At 41.7% G+C, this 27,596-nt stretch overlaps 1 protein-coding gene across 1 annotated transcript in view; it reads right to left on the bottom strand.

Annotated features, from left to right (window-relative positions):
- Positions 1-27,596, bottom strand: part of LOC144517187 (plexin-A2-like) — a 93,452-nt gene that overhangs the window by 11,446 nt on the left and 54,410 nt on the right. Inside the window, exons 10-25 of the mRNA XM_078249109.1 lie at positions 26,721-26,921; positions 25,942-26,038; positions 22,939-23,138; positions 21,135-21,286; positions 19,970-20,087; positions 17,272-17,408; positions 16,268-16,435; positions 14,471-14,564; positions 10,392-10,631; positions 9,413-9,556; positions 8,704-8,938; positions 8,069-8,211; positions 6,733-7,001; positions 3,470-3,536; positions 2,938-3,084; positions 1,797-1,956 (exon numbers count right to left, since the gene is read on the bottom strand). Of these exons, the coding sequence (XP_078105235.1) occupies positions 1,797-1,956; positions 2,938-3,084; positions 3,470-3,536; positions 6,733-7,001; positions 8,069-8,211; positions 8,704-8,938; positions 9,413-9,556; positions 10,392-10,631; positions 14,471-14,564; positions 16,268-16,435; positions 17,272-17,408; positions 19,970-20,087; positions 21,135-21,286; positions 22,939-23,138; positions 25,942-26,038; positions 26,721-26,921 (2,572 nt within the window). The remainder of the gene's footprint in view (positions 1-1,796; positions 1,957-2,937; positions 3,085-3,469; positions 3,537-6,732; positions 7,002-8,068; positions 8,212-8,703; positions 8,939-9,412; positions 9,557-10,391; positions 10,632-14,470; positions 14,565-16,267; positions 16,436-17,271; positions 17,409-19,969; positions 20,088-21,134; positions 21,287-22,938; positions 23,139-25,941; positions 26,039-26,720; positions 26,922-27,596) is intronic.

Here is a 27,596-nt window from a genome sequence, read left to right on the forward strand (position 1 = left end):
TCATGGCTTGCAAACGAGCGAAGCATGGCAGTTGGTCAAGGCCACACCCCCACCCTTCAACTTGCCCCCCCCCCTCCTCCTCAATAGCATTTAAAGCTACAGACACAGAAATGGCACATACTAAGGAAAGCTCATTGTGGGACTGGCTCTAGTGGCTGTAATTCTGCACCAAGGCTGAATTTCGGGAAAGAGACTTCAGATACAGTATTAGGGGACCACTAAGGCCTATATAAAAACATCCAAAAAGCATAATGTCGTGGCCGGGTTGGCTCAGTGGGTAGAGCAGGTGCACGTATACTGAGAGGCTTATCAGTCCCTTCAGGATTTCGCGATGTCGCGATCGCGCCAATTCAAGCAAATTCAACCAATCACCGTGACTTTGGTGCGACTCGCAATTTTGACCAATCACCGCAACTTTTCCCGCAAATTTGACCAATAACCGGAGTTTCCCACGACTTCAACCAATCCCAGCAGTCCCACGTGCCAGACTTTACGTCTGAGTGCCACTGACCAAGCGGGAGTGAGAGAGAGCTTGTTTCCGATATGAAGACGAGACTCGGAACATCTCACATTTACCAACAAAACGTACAGCGAAAGACCGTGCAAAACACTTCAGACCGTCCTGCCAACCTGTATACATTTTAACATCAATTTACGCTGTAACGATTTTTCACTCTTAAGTCAGCGGCTGCTGTTTCAATCCTGTCGGCTGTCTGGAGCGGGCGGGGGCGGGGCTGCTGCTCATACAGTTCCCCCCGCTACTGACGCGCACACACACACAAACACACACACACAGTGGATGCAGGAAAAAACCGTAGATGAGACGACACGATGACCTAAATTGATGACAGCTACGCTCGTTAATGTAAGTGGAATGATAAGTTAAAGTTCAATAAGTACTTGTGTACACCGAATGTGTGTCCCAGGCCAGGATAGGAAATGAACTAACAATGTAAAGATCAACAAGCCACTGACAGATATGTTCATATTTGATTCATTCAATAAATTATTATTTTTTGTCTTAAATCCACCAGCCATTTATATTATACCAACATTTGCAGCATCCTGAGCCTTTTTGGTAAGGTTCCTAGCCCAGAGTAGTTTTATTCTCCCCGAAACAAGTTTCATTTTTATTTTTAAAGAACTATACAAAAAAAAAGCAGCTTTTTTCTGCAACTTTTGCTGTGTCCCGCAACTTCATTGCAACAAACATACAAAAGACATCGCAACTTTTATCGCAATTTTTTACAAAAGCTCCCGCGAAATCAGGCATTTTGGGCCGCAACAATCTCAAAAAAAGGCCGCGAAATCCTGGAGGGACTGGCTTATGCCTCGACGCAGAGTTTCAGTGTTCGAATCCGACCTGAGACGATTTCCTGCATGTCTTCCCCCTCTCTCTCTACTTTCTCACCTAGCTGTCCTATCAAATAAAGGCGGAAAAGCCCAAAAAAAAAAATCTTCAAAAAGCAGCATGTCATTGGACCTTTAAGCGCAGACGGGGCTCAGTTGTCTGTGTGTTGTATTTTGAGAGGCTTGACTACAGTGTGCGTCACAGAGGTGTAAAGAAGCTGAACAATTAAAATAAAGATTTGTTCCATAATGTGTAATGTTGTAATTTCTTTTTGTTAAAATGAATTTTATAAAATAAAAATATATACATATACATACATAACAATTTTATGTATTTTATTTCATATATATATATATATATATATATAAAATTGGTTTGTTCAGGAACGATATGAATGATACCCAGCCCTAGAAACGAGTCTTTCACAGCAGGATTGCAGCCTTACCGAGATCCATGTCTGCAGCACGTGGTCGCTGTGAGCAGGGCATGTTCTTATACACCGCATCCAGGATCTTCTCCTTTACCTGGGTAATGGTGTCACAGTTGAGCACCTTGACAGGGATTTCTGGGATATTCTCATTGTCTGGGTTTACACAGCTCAGTGTCTGGGGATACCGGATAGAGAAAGAGGGAGAGAGGAGGGGGTAGGGGAAAGTAAGAGAAAGAGAGGCAAAAAGAAAGGTGTTGCCTTTTATTTCATGCTCCTCACCAAACTGTCCTGGTGGAGTGTATCTTGGCCAGAAATGTAATTTCACACCTCGAGGATGTGGCTGTGCAGCTCCAGCAGGAGCATTAGACAAGTAATGAGACTCAGACTCTCAGACTCTCCGACATGGATATCAGAAAGATGTCATCCTGTCGCTGGCTGTTTCTGTGTTGGAGCAAAATCCTTAGGGAGAACTTATTCTGACGGGCTGGTGGAGGAACCCAGCTGGCTTCATTTTAATGGAAAGGTAAAATAGAGGCACTTGTTGTGTATACAGGTGGCCCTACTACATGACAAATGTATATATGTTCCTTCCATTTAATTATTTCTCCGCTAATTTGGGCAGCCTTGACAAAGTTCATTCTGCCTAAGCCCAAACGTTTGAGATGTCGAGGCAAAAGCATGATCCTCCTCCTTGCCCTTCCAGTTAAGCTAGGAGAGGATACATATGTGTCTTCTTCCTCTACAAACCAACAGTTGGAGTTAGCTGTGACAAGGACTGCAGTGAACAGGGAGTTGTTTTGAATAATGCGGACAGCCATGCTGTTACGCAAATAAGAAAATGAAGCTGGGGTTAAACTCCCAGCTAATTGAATGGCTGTGTCAACGTTCTTAGGTCTTATTTTCTCAATTTGTTTTGAAGAAACTTTGACTAGATCTCCTTAAGCCTGATGAGATGGACATCTGGCTATGCAAGATTAGTTGCCCTCTGCTGTCAGGTTATTGAAACTCCCCAAATATTCAAACCATTCATACAATTACTTTCACAACACATGCCACATTTCTGTGAAACTGTCAAGGCTTTTTGCCAAGAGATGTACAAAGATGAACACAGACAATATTTGGGACTTCTTTTTTTGTCAATGTCTTTATGACTCACCAGCGTCTTGTATTCAATCTGCTGTCGGATGAGCTTGTCCTCACTGAGGGAATAGCGTGCCTCTCCAGTGATGGAGTCTATGGGTCCCTTCTCCATTTGCTGTTTAATGGCACAGAACAGCATGAAGAGAGGCTCGCCAGCACACTCCTTTGTTTTGGAAGGGAACCCAGGGATTAGAGTGAAAGGTGGGAGAAAGGAAAATAAGACATAGGAAGGAAGGGAAGGCAAGGACAGAGATCTGTATTCATCAGCGCAGACGATGAGACTTATTAACTAGAGCATGACACATCAAACATGATAACACAGAGCTTTCTCTCCTTATGAATTACAAGCTGGAGATATGTTTGACCCCAGAGGTAATGATTATCCCTCCACAATGTCCATAAAACTCATCAATACCACACCATTAAAATGGCCGCTACATATAAACTTACACAGCAGTCATTTCAAAATCGATGCTTATAATTTTAAGAAGCATTGTCATCGTACACCTTTTAGAATGTTACATTGACGCCTATAGCGATCATTTTACCTTGAGAAATTTGTGTAGCAAGAAGGCAAACCAATTTGTCAGCATCTTCTCGGCCACCGACTCTGTTCTGCAAGACAAGAAGAAAGCACACTCATTTGTTAGCAAGAGGCGTCCCACAGAGAGCTGGAGTGCTCTGATTATTCTTTTATAATTTAAGACGTAGAAGAGGCTGACATTGTTGGATCCAAATAAACTTGACAGAGTTTACAGAGAAACACCATCCTTACTCAGATGCTCTGTCTCAAAGGATACATACTCTGATATACTGTGAGTGCTGCTAGTGCAGAGAACATATTTGGGTCATGACATAATTGTGCAGACACAACTTAGATGTCCACTTCAAGTCCTTTTACTGTTTCTTCCTCGCTGTGTCTGCACTTGGCTACTTTAGATTTCATGGTTTACTGTAGCAAATCCTTTAAATCATGTAACCGAACCGTTAAATGGCGTGTAAGCTCTTTCTAATCAAAATGTAATCCAAAGCCTGCAGTTTTATAGCCACACGTCTCTCCATGCCTAACGTGCAGTCTGTCTGTCACTTGTTTTCGGTCCTTACCTGCATTTCAACCCTAACCTGTATTGACCCGACTGTTGACGGCATCCCATTAAAGGTTTCAGCAAGAGCAGCATGTTAGGGCTAACAAGTTCTTGTTGTACCGGCTCCCATGTGAACTCATCCTTATATTTAATGAGTGTGCTTCAGATTGAGAGAGCCCTCTTTTTCATAAAAGAAAAAAAAAAAAAAAACTCATGAAACATTCAGTAGGCCAGTCTCAGCACTGGGAAAACAATCGACAGATAAGCAGAGGTGGAGGAAAGGGGGAGAGGCGAGAGAAAAGAGGACCGGAGAGGTGATGGAGAAAGAAACGTGAGCTACAGCTGAATGTTTCATGAGTGGCACACAGAAGATAAGTCAGACTGACAACGACTGTGCCGCTGCTGCACTCACTCTTCCCCATTAGGTTCTCTTCCTCTGCCGGTCCCTCCCACTCTCTATCGCTATTACCTCTCCTGTCTTTCACCTGTCTGCTCAGGCACCCTGTTTCTCAGACTCGTAGTGGGTGTTTCACGCCGTTGCACAAAGCAAAGCTGAACAGAGGTGGGCTTTCCTTCGCTGGCCTACTTACTCATCCATCACAAGTGCTGTTACTGGGCTGGAAAGAACAGTGCACAAAGGAATTATCCATGCCAAAAGATAAGCAGCGCTGATTAGAACTGGTCAGCTTCGTGACAGAGAAGGCCTCCAGTTTGCTCACAGTGGAAAATATGGACAGAGAAAGTGAGAAAGAAATTGTCGGGTTTAAGTACCTGAAATTTACAAGGAAATGTTTGTGTGACATACATGACTTGTCAAACTTCTTACCAATAATGTGCTTAATGTGCTTACCCTCCAAGTGAGTGTTATTTAAAAAAAAAAAACAGTGATATTATTCTTAGCAACTGCAACTAAGATGCCTAGATGTCAGAGATGGGGACTCAAGTTTGAGACTCGAGTCACATAGACTTGACTTGAGACTCGTCCTCAAAAGACTTCAGACTTGAGATACGGGACTCAATCTTTATTTTTAGGAAACGTCTGATGAGCTGAATGTTATTTCCCTCCCTGTGTAAACTATAACCTACCTATGGAACACGTAACGTATCTGCTGCGTGAGAGAGGACAACAAACATGTTGACCGCAGCGGCAGCTGCTGTGCCTTCATCAGAAGCTTTGGTTTTAAGTAGGGCTGTCAATCGATTAAAAAATGTAATCTAATTAATTACATACTCTGTGATTAATTAATCAAAATTAATCGCATACATAATTAACGGTGCCTGAACTGATACTTTTTAAGAAAGTAAAAAAAGAAAAGAAAAAAAAGGGTACTAAACAACAGTTGGTGGCATTAAAGAACGGTTTGTTTATTGCTAAGGCCATATGGTCAAAATTAAATGATTTAATAATAATGTATAACAATAACAATAACTTATTTCACTAGTAAATTGCTGTTGAATGACAAAAACAACCACCAGTTGGGAAATGGACATTTACAATAACTTCAAATGCACCATGAGCCTGTAGTTTACCAGTTTCACTGAACGCACCGTCTGTGTTGTTTCTCCGATGGCAGCTGCATATTGTTACATACCGGTGTTGAATCCTCTACAGTAAAACACAGTCAAACTTTACACCGTTTAGCGTTAGCTGTCAGCATTTTAACCGTGTTTAATCCAGCTACTAGCTAGCGGTAGGCTAACGTTAGCCGCTGTCGAGTATAGTGTTAACTAGCGTCACGTGCAGCGGTGTTTGTGTTACCTGTATCGTCTTCAGAGCATCAGAGAGAAGTGCAGACATATCAGTGGCACCAGATTTCAGTAGCCATGAAGAAGATTTTTACAAGTAAATGTTCCAATTAATGATCCAGGCAGCACATTCTCGTCTCACATTCTCGTCTCCCTCCTTCATTTTACAGTTGAATGGTGGCTAGAACGGCTCTGGGTCAAACGTCAATATGGAATGGATTAATCTGCGTTATTTTTTTTAACGCGTTATTTTTTCTCAGATTAATTAATCGAAATTAATGCGTTATTTTGACAGCCCTAGTTTTAAGAACTCCAGACAACTAGGCCCAAACAAAAGAAGCGCAGAATGCCAAATATGTGGGATCAAGATAAAGGTTTCTGGCTCAACCACATCTGATTTTACCTGGCACTTGAAAACGCACCCTAATAGGTTAGCAAACATGTTTAGCGCAGCATTAGCCATCTAACGTTAGCTTGCTTCTTGCTTCTTTAGCTGTGACCTACGGGAGTCGTTCACTAGATGTTATGAAAAGATGAATGGGCATTTGTTTGCCAAACTTGTGATAGTAGATTTACGTAATCATTTATGTCCCACTGGATGCAATGCTTTGAATTCCTTATATATAGCTATGTAGTGTTCTAAGCAGCCTGGGATGGAATGCAGAAGGTGATACAACACTCATAACCACGAGAGACTTGATTGTACTCTAGCTCAGAGACTTGAGGCTTGACTTGGACTCTAGCTCAGAGACTTAAGACTTGGACTCTATCTCAGAGACTTGAGACTTGACTTGGACTCTAGCTCAGAGAAGTGAGACTTGACTTGGACTCTAGCTCATAGACTTGTGAGTGTCTCTGCTAAATGCCTAAACCTGAGCTTCCTGAGTGACATAACTGTAACCCTTTGTTGATGAATATAACACCAAGGCATTTTTCCCAAAAGTACTGTATAACACAACCGTGTGAAACTACTGGTTTACCTGCGGAGGAGTAGTTTGGGGTGGTTCTTGCTCTCCAGGTTGCGCTCTATAAGATCTGAGAGCAGGTGTTTGAGGATGTCTGTGGCGTACTCCAGCCGCCCCTGCAGAGCGGTCATGATGAGCGAGGCGACGTAGCCGCGGTCCCGCATGGAGAAGGAGCGCTGCAGCTCCAGTGTACGGATGAATGTCAGCAGGAAAACCTTGTTATTCACCAGCTGAGCAAACTGCTTCAAGGCTTTCTCCACATTCGCCTGTCCACTCCCCGGCACCTACATGCATCATGCACACAAAGATGCACGTGCTCATTAGATAATGCTCACTCAGGGATCGGAAAAGTCATAACATAGATGGAGGAACATAAAGACAGAATAAATAATCTCAAGGCATAAGTGAAAAACAGAACCACTGGTGTGGTTACAGGCTTATCGCTAACACATCCATCCCCACCAGGACGCAGTTGGTTGATTGCTTCTAAATTCATCAAGATGTTTATCAAGAAAACACATAAACTATGCGTATGCTTAGTTCTTCTGCAACAAATACAGGGCCTGTTATTTTGATGAGTCAGGATACAATCAGAGAGAAGTTGTTCTACACTTAATGCAAAGGCAAATGGTTTATCATCAGAGTTTCTTTAAAATTAGTTATAGAGTGATACAGAATTAATCCCTTAAAATGTAAAAACAATCTCAGCCGTGTCAAAGATCCTTTTAAAACCAGGTCCTCTTGAGTTTGAGACAAGATGCAATCCATAGGGATCTAGGTGAGGGTGAGACCAAAATGAGAATAAAACAAATCCTACCTATGACCAGTACAAAATAGGCAATGGACACCACAGCACAAATGTAAAAAAAAGAATGCTTAGGGAATTTCATGAACTAAAAATGTAGATCCTTCATCCTTCAACATCCAGCTTATTGATGCAAAGGAATACATAAACATTTGACAAACACCTAATACTATCCTGATGTAAAGTTTGTGATGAAGAAAATACACTGTGTAAGATCAGGTGTAGACAAATAATTTTGTTAGAAAGTTTTGAATGTAAAAGTTAAGAGTCAGAGACTAAGAAAAGTTTGACTCAAAATAGGTGCGTGACTGATACTAAGGGACGTGGCAAACTAACCCACAAGCTCTGGAAGACCCATCAAACAAACAAACAAGCAAAGACTGACATTTGCTCACATTGCTCTGCTCGACAGCAGTTTGACAGCACTCGCCAACAAGCCCCAAATCAATCTATTTTGGAGTATACTAGAGCCCTAAGGTCAAGATGTCAGAAAAATGGTTGAAGCTGGATTCAAGTAATGCAACCCTGCTTCAGAGGTTGCCTTACCTCCAGCTCTCTGAGCACAGGGTGATCATCAATGCCAGGGAAGAGAACCCTCATGGCGTAGGTGCGATAGTCCAGGTAGGGGATGCCAGCTCTGTCCAGATCGCTCGTTAACTCGTTGATGTCTGTCTGCAGCTCTGCAAAGGCTGCATGGGACACAGGTGCGCCTTAAACATTTTGCCTACAATTGTGTCACCACAGTAAACCTAAAAGATGATGTTCCCTTTCTCAACTGTTTCTGATTGAAATGGTGAAACCGTTGGAAAACAGTAAAATGATGACAAAGAGAGCGTCCAGTCATTTTTGGATCCACGTCTGTAGTAATTGTACAGTACATAATGTATCTTACAGTATACTGTATATTTCATCGTGGGGTTGTTCATTTTCAATTAACTTTGTTACCTTATTGCAACTCAAAATACAGGTATCCAAAACGTAGCTAGGTGTGTTATTTTCAAGCTATAATTAATGACCATTTAATCATTCCCCAGCCGATATACATGTATATAAGTAAATAAACCTTCATTCAGATAAATCAAACATCAGCCAAAATAATGCAACTACAAATCCGACGTTCTTTTGAGAGTGTGACTTTTAAGAAAACAGGATTTACGATCCCTCGGATCAGTCTCACTTACCTTCCTTGCACTCCAGAGCCACTCGGGACTCCAGATTGTCCATCTGCATCTGCAGGCGCTTCAGAGTGAGGTCGTTCTCATGCGACTTCCGTCTGTAGGCCAGTAGGACTATAATGACGATGATGAGGAGCAGCCCTCCTCCAGCTGTGATGCTGAAGATAGCAGGAAGGGTGAGCAGGCTGTCGGACCGGATGTGAACTTCTCCTGGAGAGATGTGGAGTCCTCCTACTTGGACCTGAACAATAATATAAATACAGGCGTAAGTACAGTAATAAGCCCAAAACAGTGTTGAAAATGCTCAAATTACAAAGAAAAAAAGGAATGAAAAGGCTGGCCTGAATTCAATACATCGTTGCTGAAGAAGATAATTGGCAAATACAATAGAGATGTGGACCATTTTCCTGAACGGACGCCTTTGAAGAAAACAATTCCTGAAAGTTCCAGGCACACCAGCTTTCTTTTTATAGCTATCCCTCGTTATTTGCAAGATTGCCTGTCAGTAATTCTGCAGAGCAATGTGCTGTAATTGGGAACCCACCAGACCATGAGTGACAGACAATGACAGAAAAGCCAGCAACTAACTGAAAGCCTGTCAGTGACCCACAAACACAGTGACGTACAGACAGTGACCCACATCCACTCAGACAGGCGATCAGATGCACAGACTGACAGAAAACTGCCGGATAGGCAGAAACGTTTTTAGACTGACCAGGACTTTGTGCTGCCCGGTGAGGTTTGGTGGCTCGCAGAGTAACTGAGTGTCAGAAACAGTGAGAGAACAGGGCGTATCTCCGATCAGCACCGTGTAATTCAGCCGGGCTCCGCCAGATGCAGATGGCACCAGGTTACGTCCCTGCAACACGGTTAGAGAAGCATTGTACAAAACTGCAGAACATAACAATATATCAAACGTAAAACTTTTTTTCTTACACGACTAAAAGTAAACCTAACAAAGTTTTTATTTTTTTTTATTTTTATTTTTTTAAATTGTATCCACTGTACAGTAACTATGTAGTAGACAATCACCCCGTTGCAATTCCCTCTGTTTTTTCTATGAAGTTTCACTTTCGTAGCATCATTTCTTGCTGATCATTGCATTTTAAACTCAATAGATTATTACCGTGCAATTTGGGGGCATTAGTATAATTACTTTAATCAACCTTCTTGGAGAACACTGTGAGCCATTGACTCATATTCTGGAGGAAATCAGCTAAATTATTTTACCTCACAAAGGCAGATTGCTTCAGGATGCAAAGCATTCTGCCATGCTGTTCCTCCACGGCACACAGAGGTGAAGGCAATTGCACATGGCGTAAAAGTGAAAGGCAGATGGAAAAATTCTATTCCAGAAACTAAAAGAAGTAGCCATGTTCTCTTTGTGACAGGAGTTCAGTTTTTCAGAAAAAATGAAAAACATGAGTCCACTATTGTTTCGTTTGTTTACAGCGTTTGTAGTAAAGCATTTCAATTAATTTCATAAACGTATGTTAAGAAATATTACGTGTAGCAGATTGTCTTATCAGATGTATTCACGGTTGAAGGGACAGCAGTGAGGCATTAGACTAGCTTGTATGTATTTCATATTCTTACGTCACTGTCAACGCCAGATAGTATTAGAATTTCCTCTCTGTCTATTGCAGTGAAATCAAAAAAAATAAACCATAATCGCAGTAGCAGGTCAGACGTACTTTGAGTATGATGGGAGCACCTGGTTTCTGCTCCAGAACACCTGATAGACTGAGGGGTTCCAGGTAAGGGTTGGGGTAGTACACAAAGCTTGTGTTGTTGTAAGTGAGGAGAGCTTGGACGTTGTTGAAGACAAAGCCAAACTCGTCCACGTGTTTGATCGTCTCCGGGTCTGCAGTGTACTCCGCCTTCAGAGAGGGGGCGAAGCAGCTGATGGTGGTTGTGTTCAGCACTTTGCACACCTACAGATGAAATCAAATCAGTCAATATTACACACGTCACAGCCCATACGGTACCCACACGATACACATATTTAATGATGCAATGGCTCACAGTGTCTGCTGCATGATTAATAACAAATGTGGATTTTGAAGCTCTCAGCAGAATCGAGAGTCAATATTTTACACTCAGAAATGTGGTAGAATTACTATTCTGTCATTTTAAACATCCAGATGTTGTGAATCTTATGGAGTCTTAACTTGTGTAATAACATAAATATACAGATGGTCTCCGCGGTGTTAACCTACATAAGTATATCTGTATGTCTGACTCTTATTCATTAGCTGCTACAGTATTCTTCACATATTTACCTCCTCCCTTCCATATGTTTACCTGTCTGCTCTTTACCTTATGCTTGTAACAGCTGCTTTGCCGCGACAATTGCTAAAGTAGTGACACTAAAGGCATGCCAGGGAAGTTTTTCAGCCATGTTTTCTGCATATCTACCAGAAACTGTTTTTCATACGAAACCAATAACTTGCTCCCTTGATGAGGTTAATATGAAATTCATAAAACTTCTTTCAGTTCTTTGTCACTACGGCTCTACGGATCACTTTATCAATAACTAATAGCTCTCTGGAATTGGCATGTGCCTTCTGTTTTCCTCTGCAGTTCTTGAAAATCCTTCTCAAAATCAAGCAGATCTGTTAAATTCCCCCAGCTTCAGGCCAATTTCTAAGCTTCACTTATTATCTAAGGTTTCACAGAAAGTTGTTTCAAGTCAATGAACTGCTTTTGTGATTGAAAACATTTTTGAAGCAATTCCAGTGATGTTTTCGAGATATGTGCGATGAAGAGACTGCCCTCATTAAATTTACCAATGACCCTCTTTTAGCAGCTGATGCGGGTTAAAGTTCAGCTTTAATCCCTTCAGATCTCAGTGCTGCCAGTGACACTGTAAAACATGCCGTTTTAATTGACCGGCTCACATTCTGGGCTGGCATCATTAACGCACCATTTAATTAGCTCAGGGCATACCTCTAACACACAACATTGTCTACATAAAAAAAAAAATTTCACATGCTTCCACCTGAGCTTTATTATCTTTAGATATAGTGTTTTTTCCACTGCTGTACCAACAATATAGATATTTTCAATTTTCCAGAGTAATGTTTTCCAAACAATTTCCCAAACTGACTATATATAATGTATTGGGCTAGACAAAGCCATTAATGCTTTCATATCATATTCATTTTGTTTTCTATCTTTATTTTGGCATCAAGAAAATATGCTTAAGTCTTTAAAATGTTTACCTTTTGCTGATACAAGCAAACAATCTTATCATTCCATATCTGGCATTTCTCCACTTGTAACTTGCTTAGAATTGATTTTTAAGAATATATTGATCTATTTCAAGGTCGAGCCAAAAGTTCCCTCCATACGTTTTGACCCTCCTTCAGCCAGTGTGCAGTCTCAGATCCTCAGGCAGTTCCCTGACTGGTCCAGAGTGGAATAATAGAGGCTAAAGGTGACTGGACTTATGCCACCGGGGCCCCAACATTTGGAACAATCAATCACTTTGAAACGACCTGCCTGAAGAGCTCAGGCAAGCACAATCAGCACCATAAATCACCTCCCAAAACTGAGTTGAACTTTCATGTCACTTTTTAAAAAATCTCATTTTGGAAAGAAACCTCTCTATATGCAACCTCTGTCTAACCCCTTAGTTTATGTATGGCTTAATTTCAACATACATTGCAACGCTGACGTTTTACAAACTACGGCCTATTAGACTGTGCCATAGTATTTCAAGCTCATTTGTTGCTACACAATTTCTGGAGAGATGTCTTTCATACCCTATCCAACATCTTAAAGCGGATTCTAGATCCGGACTCTCTGATAGCTCTGTTTGGCATTACAGAGGAAGACAATCTTCATCTGACAATCTGCAGAGCGCCGCATGGTTGCCTTTTTTGCAGTTTTTCCTCAAATGGAAGGATGCTGCCCTGCCCACACATCAGTGTTCAGTCAGTAGCTCCAAGTCATAAAGTCCTGCCTTAACTTGAAGATGATAAGCCTCTCAGTCAGTGGCTCTGAGAAGAAATTCTTTAAGACCTGGGGACCATTTTTGACATACTTTCATAACACCCAAAGGACATAGCATGACATGCATTCTAACTCTACCCTTGACATGAAAAATAACTCCTGACTTCATGAAAATAACTACATCTTTAGTTGTATTTCTTTATTTTGTATTGTGCCTACATTATACTAGATAATCTAGGGTTACCTTACTTTATTACTGTTATTATTGTCATTGTTATTTTTATATGACACTACATTGGTGTGCATTTTATAGGGCTGTCAGCATTAACGCGTTAATCGCGATGCGATTAAGGGCCGAGCATAATGCGTTACATTTTTTTAATCGTATTAATCGCATGCCACCATTTATTAATTTATTTTCACTTCACTCAGCTTTGCGTCGTGCCTAACAGACTACTATTTTGCCGTACTTCCTCGTAACACATCCTGCAGGAATAGCAACGCGAATTTCGGTACCTCATTCTGGTGCCACTGATATGCCTGTACTTCGCTCTGATGCTCTGAAACAGACGTTACAGGCATCGCTGCACGTGACGCTAGTTAACACTATACTCGACAGCAGCTAACGTTAGCCTACCGCTACCTAGCAGCTGGATTAAACAGGGTTAAATGCTGACAGCTAATGCTAAACGGTGTAAAGTTTGTCTGTATTTCACTGTAGAGGATTCCGACACCGGTATGTAACAATCTGCAGCTGCTGTTGTCGGAAAAATACAGACGGTGCGTTCAATGAAACTGGTAATTTACAGCCTCGTGGTGCATTCAAAGTTGATGTTAAATGCCCTTTTCCCATCTGGTGGTTGTTTTTGTCATTCAACAGCTATTTACTAGTGAAATAAGTTATTGTTATAGTGATTACATTATTATTAAATATTTAATTTTGACGATATGGCCTTAGCAATAAACAAGCCATTCTTTGAAGTCGCCAACTGTTTAGTACCTTTCTTTTTTGTAACTTTCTTAAAAAGTATCGGTTCAGGCACCGTTAAGGCACCGGTACCGTTTTAAAAGTACTGCTTTAGCACCGGTATCCAAACCAAACAATACCCAACCCTAATATTGACTCTAGATTCAAATGTGTGACTAGATTAAATATACAATAAACAAATACAAATCTTAAAATCAAGTTCATAAAGTAATTTTCTTTGCATTCATTTGATTCCCAATCAAGATACACTGGTAAGAATTGCTTTCCATTGTTAATATGTACTTAAACACAGTTCTGAAATGCAAAATAATAGAATTTGAATCATGTGATAAAACATGTGATTAACTATAGAAATTCAACGATTAATCGCGTTTAAGAAAATGTAATTGTTTGACAGCCCTAGTATTTTATAACAGTCTGTATTCAACCCTGGGATTCTTTTGCTGAAAATTTCAATAAAAAGGTTTTGAAAAGAAAAGAAGCTTGTTGGTTAATTTGCTCTTCATCCTGTAGAGACACTTTGGTAGTTCTGTAGTTATATAATATTTTGTACTCAAAACTAAACTAGCTCTAAACATCCTGTCACCCTATCAGGAGAAGCAAAACAGGTTTGTGACTAAAGCTGCATACATGCTTTACAAAGATGGTCACTGCAGATCAGTATGTAAAACAAAAGGTAGTAAACCACAGCCCTAAATGTACCTTTTTACAATTGTAGCAAACTATCAATAAAGAACAACTTTACTGTGACATTTCCATCAGCTTGAGTAAGCAACGCCAATAAAAGGTTGAGTGCAGTATATTAGCAGTTGTCAGTGTCACACTCACATTGACAGATTCATGGCCACCATATTTGACTCTGACGCGTGGCTCCTGAACTACATCCAGGTTGGTTCCAGTCACTGTCAGAGTGGTGTGTCCACTGTTTGCAAGGAAGGAACAAGATTATTCATAAATAACACAAATTGTTGGTCAAACACATGTACACATGCACATACAAGCACTCCACTTCAGCTCCAGGTGACCTATTTATGAATGCAAACCATGATTCACCGTGATTCAATTAGAGTGACGGCCGCAGAGAGAGCAATCTTTTTAACTTGCAAACCCCACATTTTCCAGAGGAACTGCATTAATGCAGGTTTGAGGAGGTTTCACTGGCATGGTAGCTCGCTCTTTGTTATTGGACAGAAGAGCCAGATCAAACGGCAAACCAGCTGGCTGCTGTTTTATATTCATCCATAACTGTGAGGCTGGCATAGCATGAATACAGGTGCTGCTTGTTTACATATCTGTGCTAGATGTGATTAAAATAAACAACACTCTAATCTTTGTATAACCTGTGCTGCAGTGTGAGCTTAGCAAACTGTACTATGGAATTGGAAAGTAGAGAAGGAGAGACAAAGAGGGGGGGGGAAATACAAGAGAGAAGTGATGAAAAAATAGCTTCAAAAACTGGCCAGTCTAGTCAGCCTGACAGAGTGCCAATCCCTCTCTTCTCACACTTCAAAGGATACCTAAGCTTGTAGGGCCACATAGTGGGACTGCACATTCATGATGAGGGCTCTTGATTGCCGCTCCACAAAGCTCCTCCTGTCACTAGGCTGAGGGCCAGGGTGTCTCTCTGAAGTCTAATCTGCAGGGACGTAGTGCTGGGTAATACCACCCGACACCAAATTAACTGCCATCTTTTATTTAGTGGCATACAGGTAACACACCTTTCAGCCGCGACAGAAATGTTTATGCAGCAAATTCACTTTCATTGTAATATTCGCGGCATCGCACTCACATTCATCTGAAATCTGTTTTCATATTTCAGTGAAATGTAGCATAAATAAAGGTACTATTTTGAACACAGATTTTATTTATTTACGCGAGTCCTCTTTTTGTGAACACTGATTTGATATCATTTAAAAATCTAGTTATAACTGACAGCCGCAACACCTCAGTTATTTGCATCACTCTCACTGTAAACCTGACCTTAACCTAATTAACCATGCAGGCAGGAGAGGGTTTCCATCTTATTTGATTTTTACTGGGAAACTACTATATAATAATACTATATAATAAATATAATGTCAGAAAAAAGATAAGATAGATAGACGGATCAGTGTCCTTGTCTAGGTTTTGTTCAACACACATTTACTTAGCTTATTTGCATAATCCCGTCTTTGTTTGACACACAGTACCACATATATGTTCTATAAATAGATCTACAGTTTGTGCACAGTTCGTTTTACAAAATCGGTTGGGTTTGGATTTGATGGCATTAAGATAAATGCAGTAAAACAGAAAACAATATGAAGAGCAGCTCAAGCTCTCATTTACACCTACTTAGAGTCTCCAATCAACCAGGGGCCTGGTTCCTCAAATTTGCAATATGCAAGCTGCAATTTACAAAATGAGATCACTTCGTCTTGCAGTAATTTATGGTGCAAATGTATTTAATTAAGTAAAATAAATTATTATTGGATATCTGGGGGGGGTTGTAAATTACGCTTATGCTGGGAGGAGTTCAAACTCCACACAGAGGTTCAGGGAATGAACCTCCATCCTCGTGAGGTATTAGTGCAGACGTGGCTGGTATCTGAACCGTATATGCAGTAATGTGTTGCTTAGTGTTACCTGGTGATGCTCCACAGGGGTTCAATGTGCTGGACTGTGGGGTCCTCTATGTACTCAAAGGCCAGACTCCCAGGAACGTTGGCCCGGTCGACACTCAAACTGACTTGCACCGGCCCGGCTCTCGTCACAGACGGTGCAGAGAAGCACACAATCTCCGACATGGTCCTCCTGGTGGGAGCACCAAATGAGCCATTTATTCATGCCTTTGATTGTGACTCTCCCCACTTGTTACTGCAGTGGCAAATCCCCGACTTCACGCAGTTATGAGCCAATGTACATTACCATAAGGGAAGAGGATTCATTACAGTCAGACTCATCTCTTCCTCGTTACAGATACATTAGGGATGGAACACTGTAATTAGAGGGTGCTCTAGCTAATGGCTTCCTCACCTCACCCCTGACTCCTACCATGTGAGGCATTTTGAACTTTAAATAGATAGCTATTAATACACAGAGAACAATACCTACGGCTGTGGGTTTCATCACCTTCTCACAAATCATTATAAAGACTTTTCATGTAACGCACAAACACTTAATTGTATCTAAAGTGTACTTCTTTAAATATAGTGATTTCTTACTATGTTTCATAGAGATTAGAGAAGGCTAAATCTTTGATGTTGTGCGGAGGCAGTCTCACGTTAGTTTCTGTGAATCTGGAGTCTTAAGGAATGTAAAGCCCAATTCATGGTCCTGCGTACCGTAGGTACGTACGTAGGTACGTGTAGAAACGGACCCTATGCCGTAGCCTGACATGCACCTCTCACTAACTGCGATTGGTCCACTACCATGTGGTCCACTTGGACCATGTGTATATGCTTCCCCAGCATATACACATGTCAGCCCTGCTACTCTCAAAGAGATATGCTTGAACGACGCAGACAACAAGTATAAACCTCAGGCTACTTACGTAGGCTATGGCGTAATATCTGCGTAGAGCCCCCGCAGAAGCATAAATCCTGTTCAAGGCATAATTTAACATCAGGGAGTTATGTTGTCAGACTCACCTGTACAGCTCACAGGTCTGATTACCAAAGTACACATTAACAGTGCTGCCAGCGCCCAGGTTCTCCCCGACAATGGTGACTTTGGTGCCCCCCGATTCAGGTCCTCTGCCTGGGGTCAGCGCCATTATCGAAGGGTTCTGTGAAGAACCAGAATTCATTCACTTTTTATTCAACATAGATCAAAATAAGCCACAGTAGAAAAAAAAAGTTGCGGTAACAACATAACTTTTAAAATGGTAGAGAAAAGAGCTTCTTTAGAAAAGAAAAATAGTTTAATGAAGTATGACCCCTATCAAAAAGAAAAATACTAATGAAACAGTGCACCTTCAAAAGCAATCAAAATCGTACTTGACTTGAGTGCAATAAACCACATGATTCTTTTCATTAGCCATGAAATGAAAATAATGCACACAGTGAACACACCTATAGAAACACCTTCGTAACGATGATGAACTATCTATGCATGTCTCTTCATGTTTTACTTACTGTAGAAAATGTACTTTGTGTCTATGACACCTGTTCTGAAGTCTGCATGAGGTGTACAATGTGCAGATTCTCATCGCACATTCTTTCTTTAGAAATACCAGTTCATGTGTGGGAAAAGGTATATGCATGGATTGTTTATGCATGTGGCAGAAGTGTGGACTGGAGTCACATGACTTGGACTTGAGTCAGACTCAAGTCACAAATTTGATGACTTTAGACTACTCAAGAATTTCAGGAAAGACTTGCAACTCGACGTGGACTTCAACACCAATGACTCGTGACTTCACTCGGACTTGAGCCTTTTGACGTGAAAAGATACTTTTCCCCAAACACAGATTAAAAAGTATGTTTTTTTTTTTTAAAACATGCTTTACAAATGAATTGATTTCCTTTCATTTCCTGAATCAACTAACGCTATTAATTCCCAGCAAGTCAATACTTTATGAACATATCATTTCCCAGATCCACTGGACCGGAGAGAAGCATGAAGTGAAGTTATGTCAATAAGTGCCAGTTTGAAATGATGACACCAAAGAATTTTTTTGCGTATGAAGACTACTTACCATCAGAATTACTATTTAGAATCTTTGTCCTACTGTTTATTTTCTGGGGGAGCGGTAAGTCCGCCTGCTGAGCCCCTGTAATCAGCATGAGTGACGAATGAATTGTAAATCCTTATTGTTAATTACAAAGCAGTTGCCATCCCTTTTCCATGGATCTAACACCTGATGGGCTGTGCTGATTTCAGACAGTAGTCACCCACGGGAGCTACATGAGGTCAGCCCGCAACGATTAACGTTACTGTTGGCTGAGATACAGCTGAGTTTCCCTGGTGCGGAGCTTTGCCTCCAATACTACACAGTTATTACATGTTCAGTTGTCACATTAGGAGGCATAGGAATAGCTAAATTTGACGCCCAGATCAACAGAGAGCCGGAGAATGAGAGAGAAACCACCTCTAATTGCTAAACTAAAGTAGCTCATAACAGCAGGTAAACATTAAACACCTGTGTGGTTAGCGAGAAAGTCGCTAAAAGGAGATCGCTATGAGTGCTTGAGTGAACTAGTGTAACATTAGGTTTAAATGTAAAGTGAATAATTAGCCACTGTAATGATGAATATAACAAAAAATACTGCGGCGAGCTATCGTAGCAAGACGCTATCAACACAGAAGCATGTCAGCCAAGCAGGAGGCTGGACAGGACTGCCGGTGTAGTTTCACTGATGAAAGTGAAAGCCGCTCTGCAGATCCATTATATGTTATGTGCAATTACGTATTCAATGTAACCTGCGATGGCGATGAAAATATTAGAGATCGCCCAAGCCTATGTGGTGGTCAACAAAAAAATAGATGCAATGTGCAAAACATGCAGGTTGAAAATTACAGCAACAACTTCCAACTTCGTTAGACATTTGAAAATGCACAAAGAATGGTAATGTTAAGTCGAGGCTAAATCATTTAATCAACAGAGGCGCCGTGTCGGCAAAGTGTCGTGGGTTCCCTCCCTAACTCGTACTTAAGTCTAAGTAAAAGAAATTGTGCAACCTTGCGGGTGAATGCAACTGTTTATGCCTTTTTTATGTTGTTTTATGCAAACTGTGGTGTTTGCAGTACACAAAGTTTATTCATAAAGTGAGTGTTTTCTTCTTTTATATTTATCTTTTTAATTCATGTAGATATAAAACATTATGAACGTGAAGTGTCTGTGTTATTAAATGCAGTAGCACTTGGTAAAACGTGTTTAAAATAAATAAATACACATTTGAAAAGACCTTCATGATTTGTGTACATTTAATTTATTAGTTTTTTAGATTTGCGACTTGACTTGGGACTTCAGTACAAAGACTTGAGACTTACTTAAGACTTGCAAATCTTGGTCTCACCTCTGGTATGTGGCCCCAGATGTTTGCTTCAGAACAAATGGACAAGAGTGAATGTGGCCTCCATTGACTTACATTACAACCCCGTTCTTCTTTTCCTAATCCCAACTGGTTCTTCTTTTCCTAAACCCAACCCGTCCGCTGTATACGGCGCTCAAAATGCGTACAGATAACACGCCACTTGGCGTTAGAAAGTGGTGCGTATGTTTACGTCCGCTGTATACAGCGTAGACATACACGCGGATAGCTCAAAATGCGTACAGATAACACGTGGGCGTGTATGTTTACGCGATGTCATGATGTCATGTTGGTGTTTCAGTGTCAGAATTACCACAAAGGAGTAGAGCTGGGAGGACTGTGCGCGTAGTTCTGGTCTGCATTCGCCAACACACAGCCTAACTGGACCTGGAGCAGTTCCTTTAGGAGCCGCAGCCATCTCACACACAATCCTGTCAAAACAAAAGACAGAAATGCAAAAGGTGCAAAAAAACAAGCGGGCAACGGATCATCGTGCACACAAGTAATAACACAAGCCAGGCACACACAGCAGAATCACTGCACTGTATCACATTTGTTCTGAATTGCACAGGGACAAGATGGCCTGTGCTGGCCAGTGTGATAGAGGCAGACTTTCATAGAAGTTGTGGGTCAATATGGAGGGCCATCTTTCTTCCTAATGGGAAACCTATAACAGCAATATAACTCAAATGACAAACTACACCCCTCCCCATCTACAGCACGATTGTCACCCACCATTACCTCCGGTTGCCATGACAACATAAGGGTTTCTTCAATAACTCAGTATTGCCTGCCAGGTCAATAAGATAAAGTGTGCCATGAATAAGTCATTATAGCAACTGACCCCATGCCGAAATTAATGGTTGTAACAGTTGTAATGCCATGTTTTAAAGCACTGTGTGCCAAATGAATGGCCCTGCTGAATGCATTGCTCTGCTCAACAAACTGTTGTCTGCGTTTCCCTTTACAGTAAGAGCACCCAATGAATCGTCCCTGCCCATCCCTTCTATTCATACATCACGAGAGTTTTCCAATTTTCTGCTGGCATGTTCTTTTCTTTTTCTTTTTTTACAAGGATATAAATAAAGTCCCTGCAGCCTCAGCCCAATCGCATTACATGGCTGTGAGAGAAACACATGGCTAACAGATTGTCCCTGCAGTCAGCGACATGCAGCGCATTTCAATTACAGCTGTGCCGACAGCCTCATAACGACAACGACACAAAGACTGTCTCTTCCTTTGGCTCTGACTGCACCAGAGCAATGCAAAGCCCCCCACACAATCCTACAACCTGATGAGGCATCATGGGCTTATTCACAGATTCTGCTCGTGACTGTGAGAAAAATGGTGTGAGAGAGGAAAAGTGTGTGTGTGTGTGTGTGTGTGTGTGTGTGTGTGTGTGTGTGTGTGTACAGTATTGATATGTACAGTTCAGTATGAATCCATGCATGTCTGGGCGGGAGAGGAGTCTCTCTTACTGTTCTGCAGTGATGTATCCCTCCTCCTGTGGGATGCACTGCATACCCGCCACCTCCACGTTACCCTCCAGCTCAGAGAAGGACAGACCCAGGTTCAGGCCCTGGATGGTGACCAGTGTGCCCCCCTCCAGAGGTCCTGCCACTGGGCTCACCTACATAGGAAGGAGAAGAAAGTAAAAAAGGATGAATAAAGGATTTGACGTACAGTAATAGGTTCTCAGGCCATTCTTGTATAAATAAACACTTTTAGGCAACACTTGTCTTTCTGTGAGTTTATTCTATCACCAGCAGATGGACTCACAATAACACACATACATCAAAGTGCATGTTTGCTCGAATGAGTGAGGATAGCAGTGAGAGCCTGTTATTTATCCAGCTTCAGGGTCAAGCATTATCATTTCACAGAGACATGTCCCTTAAGTCTGAAAAGAACAGAGAACATAGCTGAAAACGACCAAGATTTACAAAGTGTATCGTTAAATTGTGCCTTTGAACTGGATAAAAGTCCATTTCTGACAGAGCTTATGGCGGGTACACACAGACGCTGACACATGCGTGTGAGAGACACAGTGAAAAGCTACATCACCTGAATGATTGAGAATCTACACAGACACACACTTCCCACAGTTTCTGTGTAATCTCCATGTAAACATTAAGTAGATTTACCTTAAGTCACATACTGCAGGGGTTTATTCAAAAAGCCTTGAAATCCACTATAATTCAAAACAAACTTTAATGAATAATGCAGTGCATGACAAAACCTTGAGAAGTGTAAAGTGTAAAGTTAACCATCCCAGCAGGAAACCTTTAGACCTATAGAGCAGAACAGGAGCAATGCCGGAGCAGCACTCCCTCTACTCCCAAGCAGCACTCGGTGGTTGATTCATTCTGCTGCAGCTCCCTCAGAAGCACTAATAATGTGACGGGGACATCAAAGGCTCGCGGCTCTTTGAAGTGGAAGAGCCTCGCATCTCTGTGCCTGACCCACTGTGCCTCATTCATGAGAATGAACAGGAGTTTGTTACATAAAAGATCCATCACCACTCCCTAAACAGACTGAATTCATTTAGCTGTCAAGCACTTAAGGTATTCAGCCTGTGTGGGATAAAATGTAAGATAGTCTCAGGTAAACAGGCACTTGGATGGGAAATTGGAAGGTAGCCACAGATAAAATGTGTTCGTTGTTGACATTTACATACTACCAGGAATATCCAACAAGATGTCTTGGCATATTGTTTTCTGATACTAAGAGGTTCAGATAGAGAGACGGTTGAAGAAACAGACTTGTTCAAAGCCTTTAGCCCCCAAACTCTTCCAGTAAAGAACAATAGAACTTAAATGGCGGTTTCTGGAAGTAAAAACTATTAATAATCTCCACAGGAAATTTGGTTATGCCTGCACTATATTTACATAGGAACACAACTACAGTATATGATCCTGTAGAAGTCAACCTAATTTTTTAAGAGATCTTTTTTCCCACATTTCTGAAAAAGCACAAAACTATCCAACAATCCTAAGCTGAGATCTACTAATCAAATGTTACCGTTACACCATTGTGACACTTATCTACTCAGCTGGTAACCAGAGCAGAGTGAAATAAAGTAGTTTCACCTATTTTAACAACCTGCTTCACCTTGGTTTCTCTGTCAAACATGCCTTGCACATCAGTCAATGAGTTTGCTTTTGTTTTTTTATTGCTAACAAAACCCCTGAAACAAGACTATGCCTTCCTTCCATCTTCAACCTAATTTTTTGACTGATGACTGACTGACTGGGCAACAGCCCAAACAAAGAATCAACAGACCTCAGTAATGCGCGGGTTGGTACACTTGACATTCCTGGCAGAAAGGTCCAGCCAGCGGCTAGCATAGGGGGAGATGGGAGGACAGTGCTGCTTCATGGTGCATCGGCCCTCACCGCTGCACCAGCCACACTGGAACTTCCTCTCTGCCCGCAGACACATGCCACAGCTGTCCCGCTGGGCGCTGCACTTGTAGAGGTGCACTGTGGGAAAACACAGAGGATATCTGCTCAGTTAAAATATCAAGTCATTTCACCTTTCAATATTGATGATTTTGGAGAATGTCCCTGCTATGAATAGGCTATCAAAGCAAATGTCAAGCATAGAATATTCTGTAAAAACACCAGCAGGGAGTCATGTTACAAGTTAGTCTGATCAAAATACTAATCAACCAATCAGAACACATCCTTAAACAGAAGGTATGTACAGTCAACTCCAAAAAAAAACAAGAAGGGTCTAGCTGCAGAGCTCCAGGCTTGGGCCCACCTTCTCCTCCGGACCCTTGGATCCCCAGCTTGGAGAAAGCTGTGACATCTGAAATTGTGTACACCAGTCGCCAGAGACGATACGATCAGGATACTACAGCCTGCCTCATAGTTCATTAGTTTGGATAAGCCAAACGACGTCTACCAATAACACCAAGGTAAAACATACAACCTTAATACTTTATGTCGATACTGTAACTTAATAATGTAATTAGGGATGCACTGAATCCAGGATTCGGCCGAATATTGGGATTTTTGACGGGGTTCGGTTTCTGCCGAACCTTAGAATTTTTTTCCATCGAACCGAACCCGACGCTTGCACTACGCGCGCTACGCTGGTCGATGTAATGACGCCGCTGTTGATTACGGGAACGTGTTTACGTAGGTGGACCGTTCAATGCAGTAGGCTGTGAGAAAGTGAAAATGGAACTCGTGAGCAGAAAAAGTGTTGTTTGGCAGCAGCCTACTTTCAATCAAAAGAAGGCGATTCAAGTCGAGCTACATGTTCAATTTGCAATGGCGATTTGCCTCGTGGTGGGAAGGACCCTAAACAATACACAACATCGCTGCTGTTAAAACATTTGCGTATGAAACATCTGAAAGAATACGACTTGTGCATGAAGGAATCTACAGACAGCAGCCTGAAGGACAGTCATAGCTAAGAACCTGTGTTAGTTAACCAGACGACCATTAGTAGCCTACTTTATGGGATTATAAATCTAAAAGGCTAATATTTTAGATATTGATTCGATCTTGAGATAGGGTAAACATAGGCCTATGGTAATTGTCAAAATAGTTTTTCCCACTTGTCTTCCTGGCATAATGTTGCCTATTTCATTTAATTTTTTCACAGTTCAAATAAAATAAAATGAAAAATACACTGCTGTGGACGTTATTTACTTCATTAATGTGTTTACTGTGTTAATGGACTGAGGATGGGAGTAGGATGCGGTATTGGGATTCGGCAGAATCTTAACCAGTAGATTTGGTATTCGGCCGGACCCCAAAAATCTGGATTCGGTGCATCCCTAAATGTTATAAATGTAGGTAACGTAAAACATTGTGTAACGTAGAATAGCAGCACCCTCTCTCCCACAAAATATATTGTACTTGCTAGCTTATGTTACGGTATATACAGTTACTTACCTACGTTACGCATTGATATGTGTTGTTTTTAACATTAGGTGACCTAACTTTCAGGTTGTTTACCTTAGTGTCATCGGTGGAGGTTGTGTGGCTTAGTTTATAATGGGACTAACGTTACTTGTACTGTGGCATGGACGTGATACAACATAACGTTCAACAACAATGTTCAACAAGCTTATAAAGTTATTTTTCCTATAATTGTTTTGACCACTGATAACAGCGCTGGGCTACCACAAGATTGAATTCGCCACATAACGTTAGCTGCAGTAGCTGTATGGGTAGACAACTCATCTAATGGTAAGTTAGCAAGTATGCTAGCCCAACCTCCTGTCTCTCCACCTCTCCCTGCTGCTAGATGACTTTTGCTGAGATGAGATCTGACGACAGGTCCGGATATGAACGGCTGGCTAGTCAGTAATTCCACCATGCTTTCATGCTGCATGAGTATGTGGATAAAGTATCAGGTTGTTGTGGCTGGCTGGCTTGCTTAGCTATCTAGCTTGCTAATTCCCCCATTCTTCATGCTACACTGGTTACCACCAAAAAGAGAAAACACTGTGGCTATTTCATTCGAATGAAATGACATTAAGTAAATAAACGTTACAAATTGTAACGTGAATAAATCTTTAATACATTATAGCTCGTCCGTGAACATTGTTTCTGCTCGAGTCACGTCAGATAGATTTACATTGGCAAAAAAGACTAAAACTCCCATGATCCTACACTACTTCAAGACAGCATCTTATATTATGATTGAGAGACCCGTAGCGGTGATTTTTAGGTCGGCCTGAGCCTGGAGCTCTGCAGCAGGACACTATTGAAAATAACTGGCTACAACCATGGACAGTCAACTAGGGAATTCCATAATACTCTAATACTATAAAAAAAAGTTGGTTTAAATTCCTTTATCTTAATAAAAAAAATTCAAAGTAATCCAATAAACCTCTTCTTTGAAGTTTGTCACTTACATCCTCTCCCGTATAAGTAGCCTATATTTATGCCCATATAAAGTAACTTACCTACGTAATGACAAGGCCTTATAAAATTCATGGCCATCACTGTGTATATCCTTGGCTATGGGGATGTATTTAATATACAACCCACAATGACAACTGACAAACACCTTTTCTCGCATGATGATGGAGAGGAAACCAAGAGCAGCTGTGAGAGTCAAACTGAGCAAATATGAAGATTCACCCTTCACCCCTCTGGGCACACAAGTAATTGGGTGCTTTTTTGACAACACTCCCTGCTATTGTGAACTTTATCTTAAGGCCTTTTGGGAGCCTTGAAGCGGTCTCTATGACCCATCTATCCTCTGTGGATTGAGTGCTTTACACTTCTCTGGCCTGGCAGTGATGGATGGCAAAGGCACCTTTAATCTTCTCGGGATTGTCGATGATGAAATTGCCGTTCCATACGATGGAGAGGTCCACTGCCAGGTCACTGATCTTCACCCCCTCGTACATGTACTGAAAAGAAGAAACAGAGAGTGAGGGATTGTGCGGTAAGTGGATCCAGAGAGAGAGAAAGTCAAAGTGAGACAGAGGATAGAGTAAAAACAAAAATACAGAGAGAAAGACTAGGAATATGAGATGATGAAAGGGCAGCAGACAGACAAGGCTTTTAACCATCTGTCATTTCTGCTATGGTTGTCTGCTCCTCTCCTCTTTGACATGTAGGGACGCAAACCCTGGCTGGGGTGGCCGATCATCCACATCTGAGGAAAATGGCCTTTTCATTCATTGTCACAGAGTAGCAATGTACTGTATGCTTTGCATTGAAATGTATCCTGTGACTTGCATTGTGCAACAATAATCTCCTGTATTAATCCCAACATCACTGATATGCTTTGTGAACACTATACTGTAGGTTTAGTCAGACAATATGCTGCTTACTAGACAAGCTAGTATTGAGTATATAGCCATTAAAAAAAAGTCTTTTCTTCCTTCCCTGTCAATCTTCTTTCTCTCACATGCTTTCCACCTTTCCTCATCCCTCTCACTTTCTCTTTCCTCTACTTTCTCCTTAGTATGCTCAACACCTCAGGCGGTATTCACTGATGTACCCTATGTACCTTGCCTACACAGCATCCAAGCTGTCTGCCTCATTTGACAGCTGTGAGACTCCCACTGGGAGTGTTTGAGGTCATACCGAGCTGTTCTGGCACTGCACGCTGGTGCTGTTGAAGCGCAGCGCCGTGACACGGTGGCTGACACCCTGCACATGCACCACACACTCGTAGCCCCGCTGGCCTGACTGCGGCTGGGGAAGGTTTCGGGCCCTCAGGGTGATGGGGCGGACCTCACCGGCCGGAAGAAGAATTTCCCCAGAGTGAAGGAGCTGAGGGCAGTCCTGTGAAAACAGCACACACACACACACACACGTAATTGTTCTATTCACAGTAAGAAAACATGCATGCTTGATTCATGTTGTCCCTGCTGTTTAGCCTTAACATTACCGATGCATAATACACAAGTAGTATTTTCATATCTTCAGAGATTAACTGATTTATCTACAAACGTTTCTATAGTATGTAGGTATCAAGGGCAGACTGGCCATCTGGCATACCGGGCACTTTCCCGGTGGGCCGATGTGCTTTTTGGGCCAACCACCGACACTTTTTTTTTTTTTGTCAGGCCAAACAGGCCGGTCCATAAAAGTGGTAGGCTTAGATCGGTGGCCCATTGTTTTTTCCATTGACACTAGGCTGCTGGCCCAAAACACTTGGACACTAGTCAAAAATATCACATAGGCTAGATTTTGTTTCTGACAGACACGGCCCATGAAACATCATATCTTTACACAGCACCCTCTTTGGGATTTCTGCCTGCATGTAGTTTCAGTGTGCATCTGCCAGGCTAGAATAGTGATAGAGATCATGGAGAAGAAACGCAAAGGAGGTGCAGAGCTGCGTGAGAAAAAGAAACAGGCCCTTCAGGCAGACGCTGCCAAATGTGTCAGACATGTTTTCGGGAGTAGCAGGACCTTCATCAGCTCCCGTGGCTGATGATAGTGGTGGTGGTGGCA

The sequence above is a fragment of the Sander vitreus genome, chromosome 4 (genome assembly GCF_031162955.1).
Source record: "Sander vitreus isolate 19-12246 chromosome 4, sanVit1, whole genome shotgun sequence".
Taxonomy (NCBI): domain Eukaryota; kingdom Metazoa; phylum Chordata; class Actinopteri; order Perciformes; family Percidae; genus Sander; species Sander vitreus.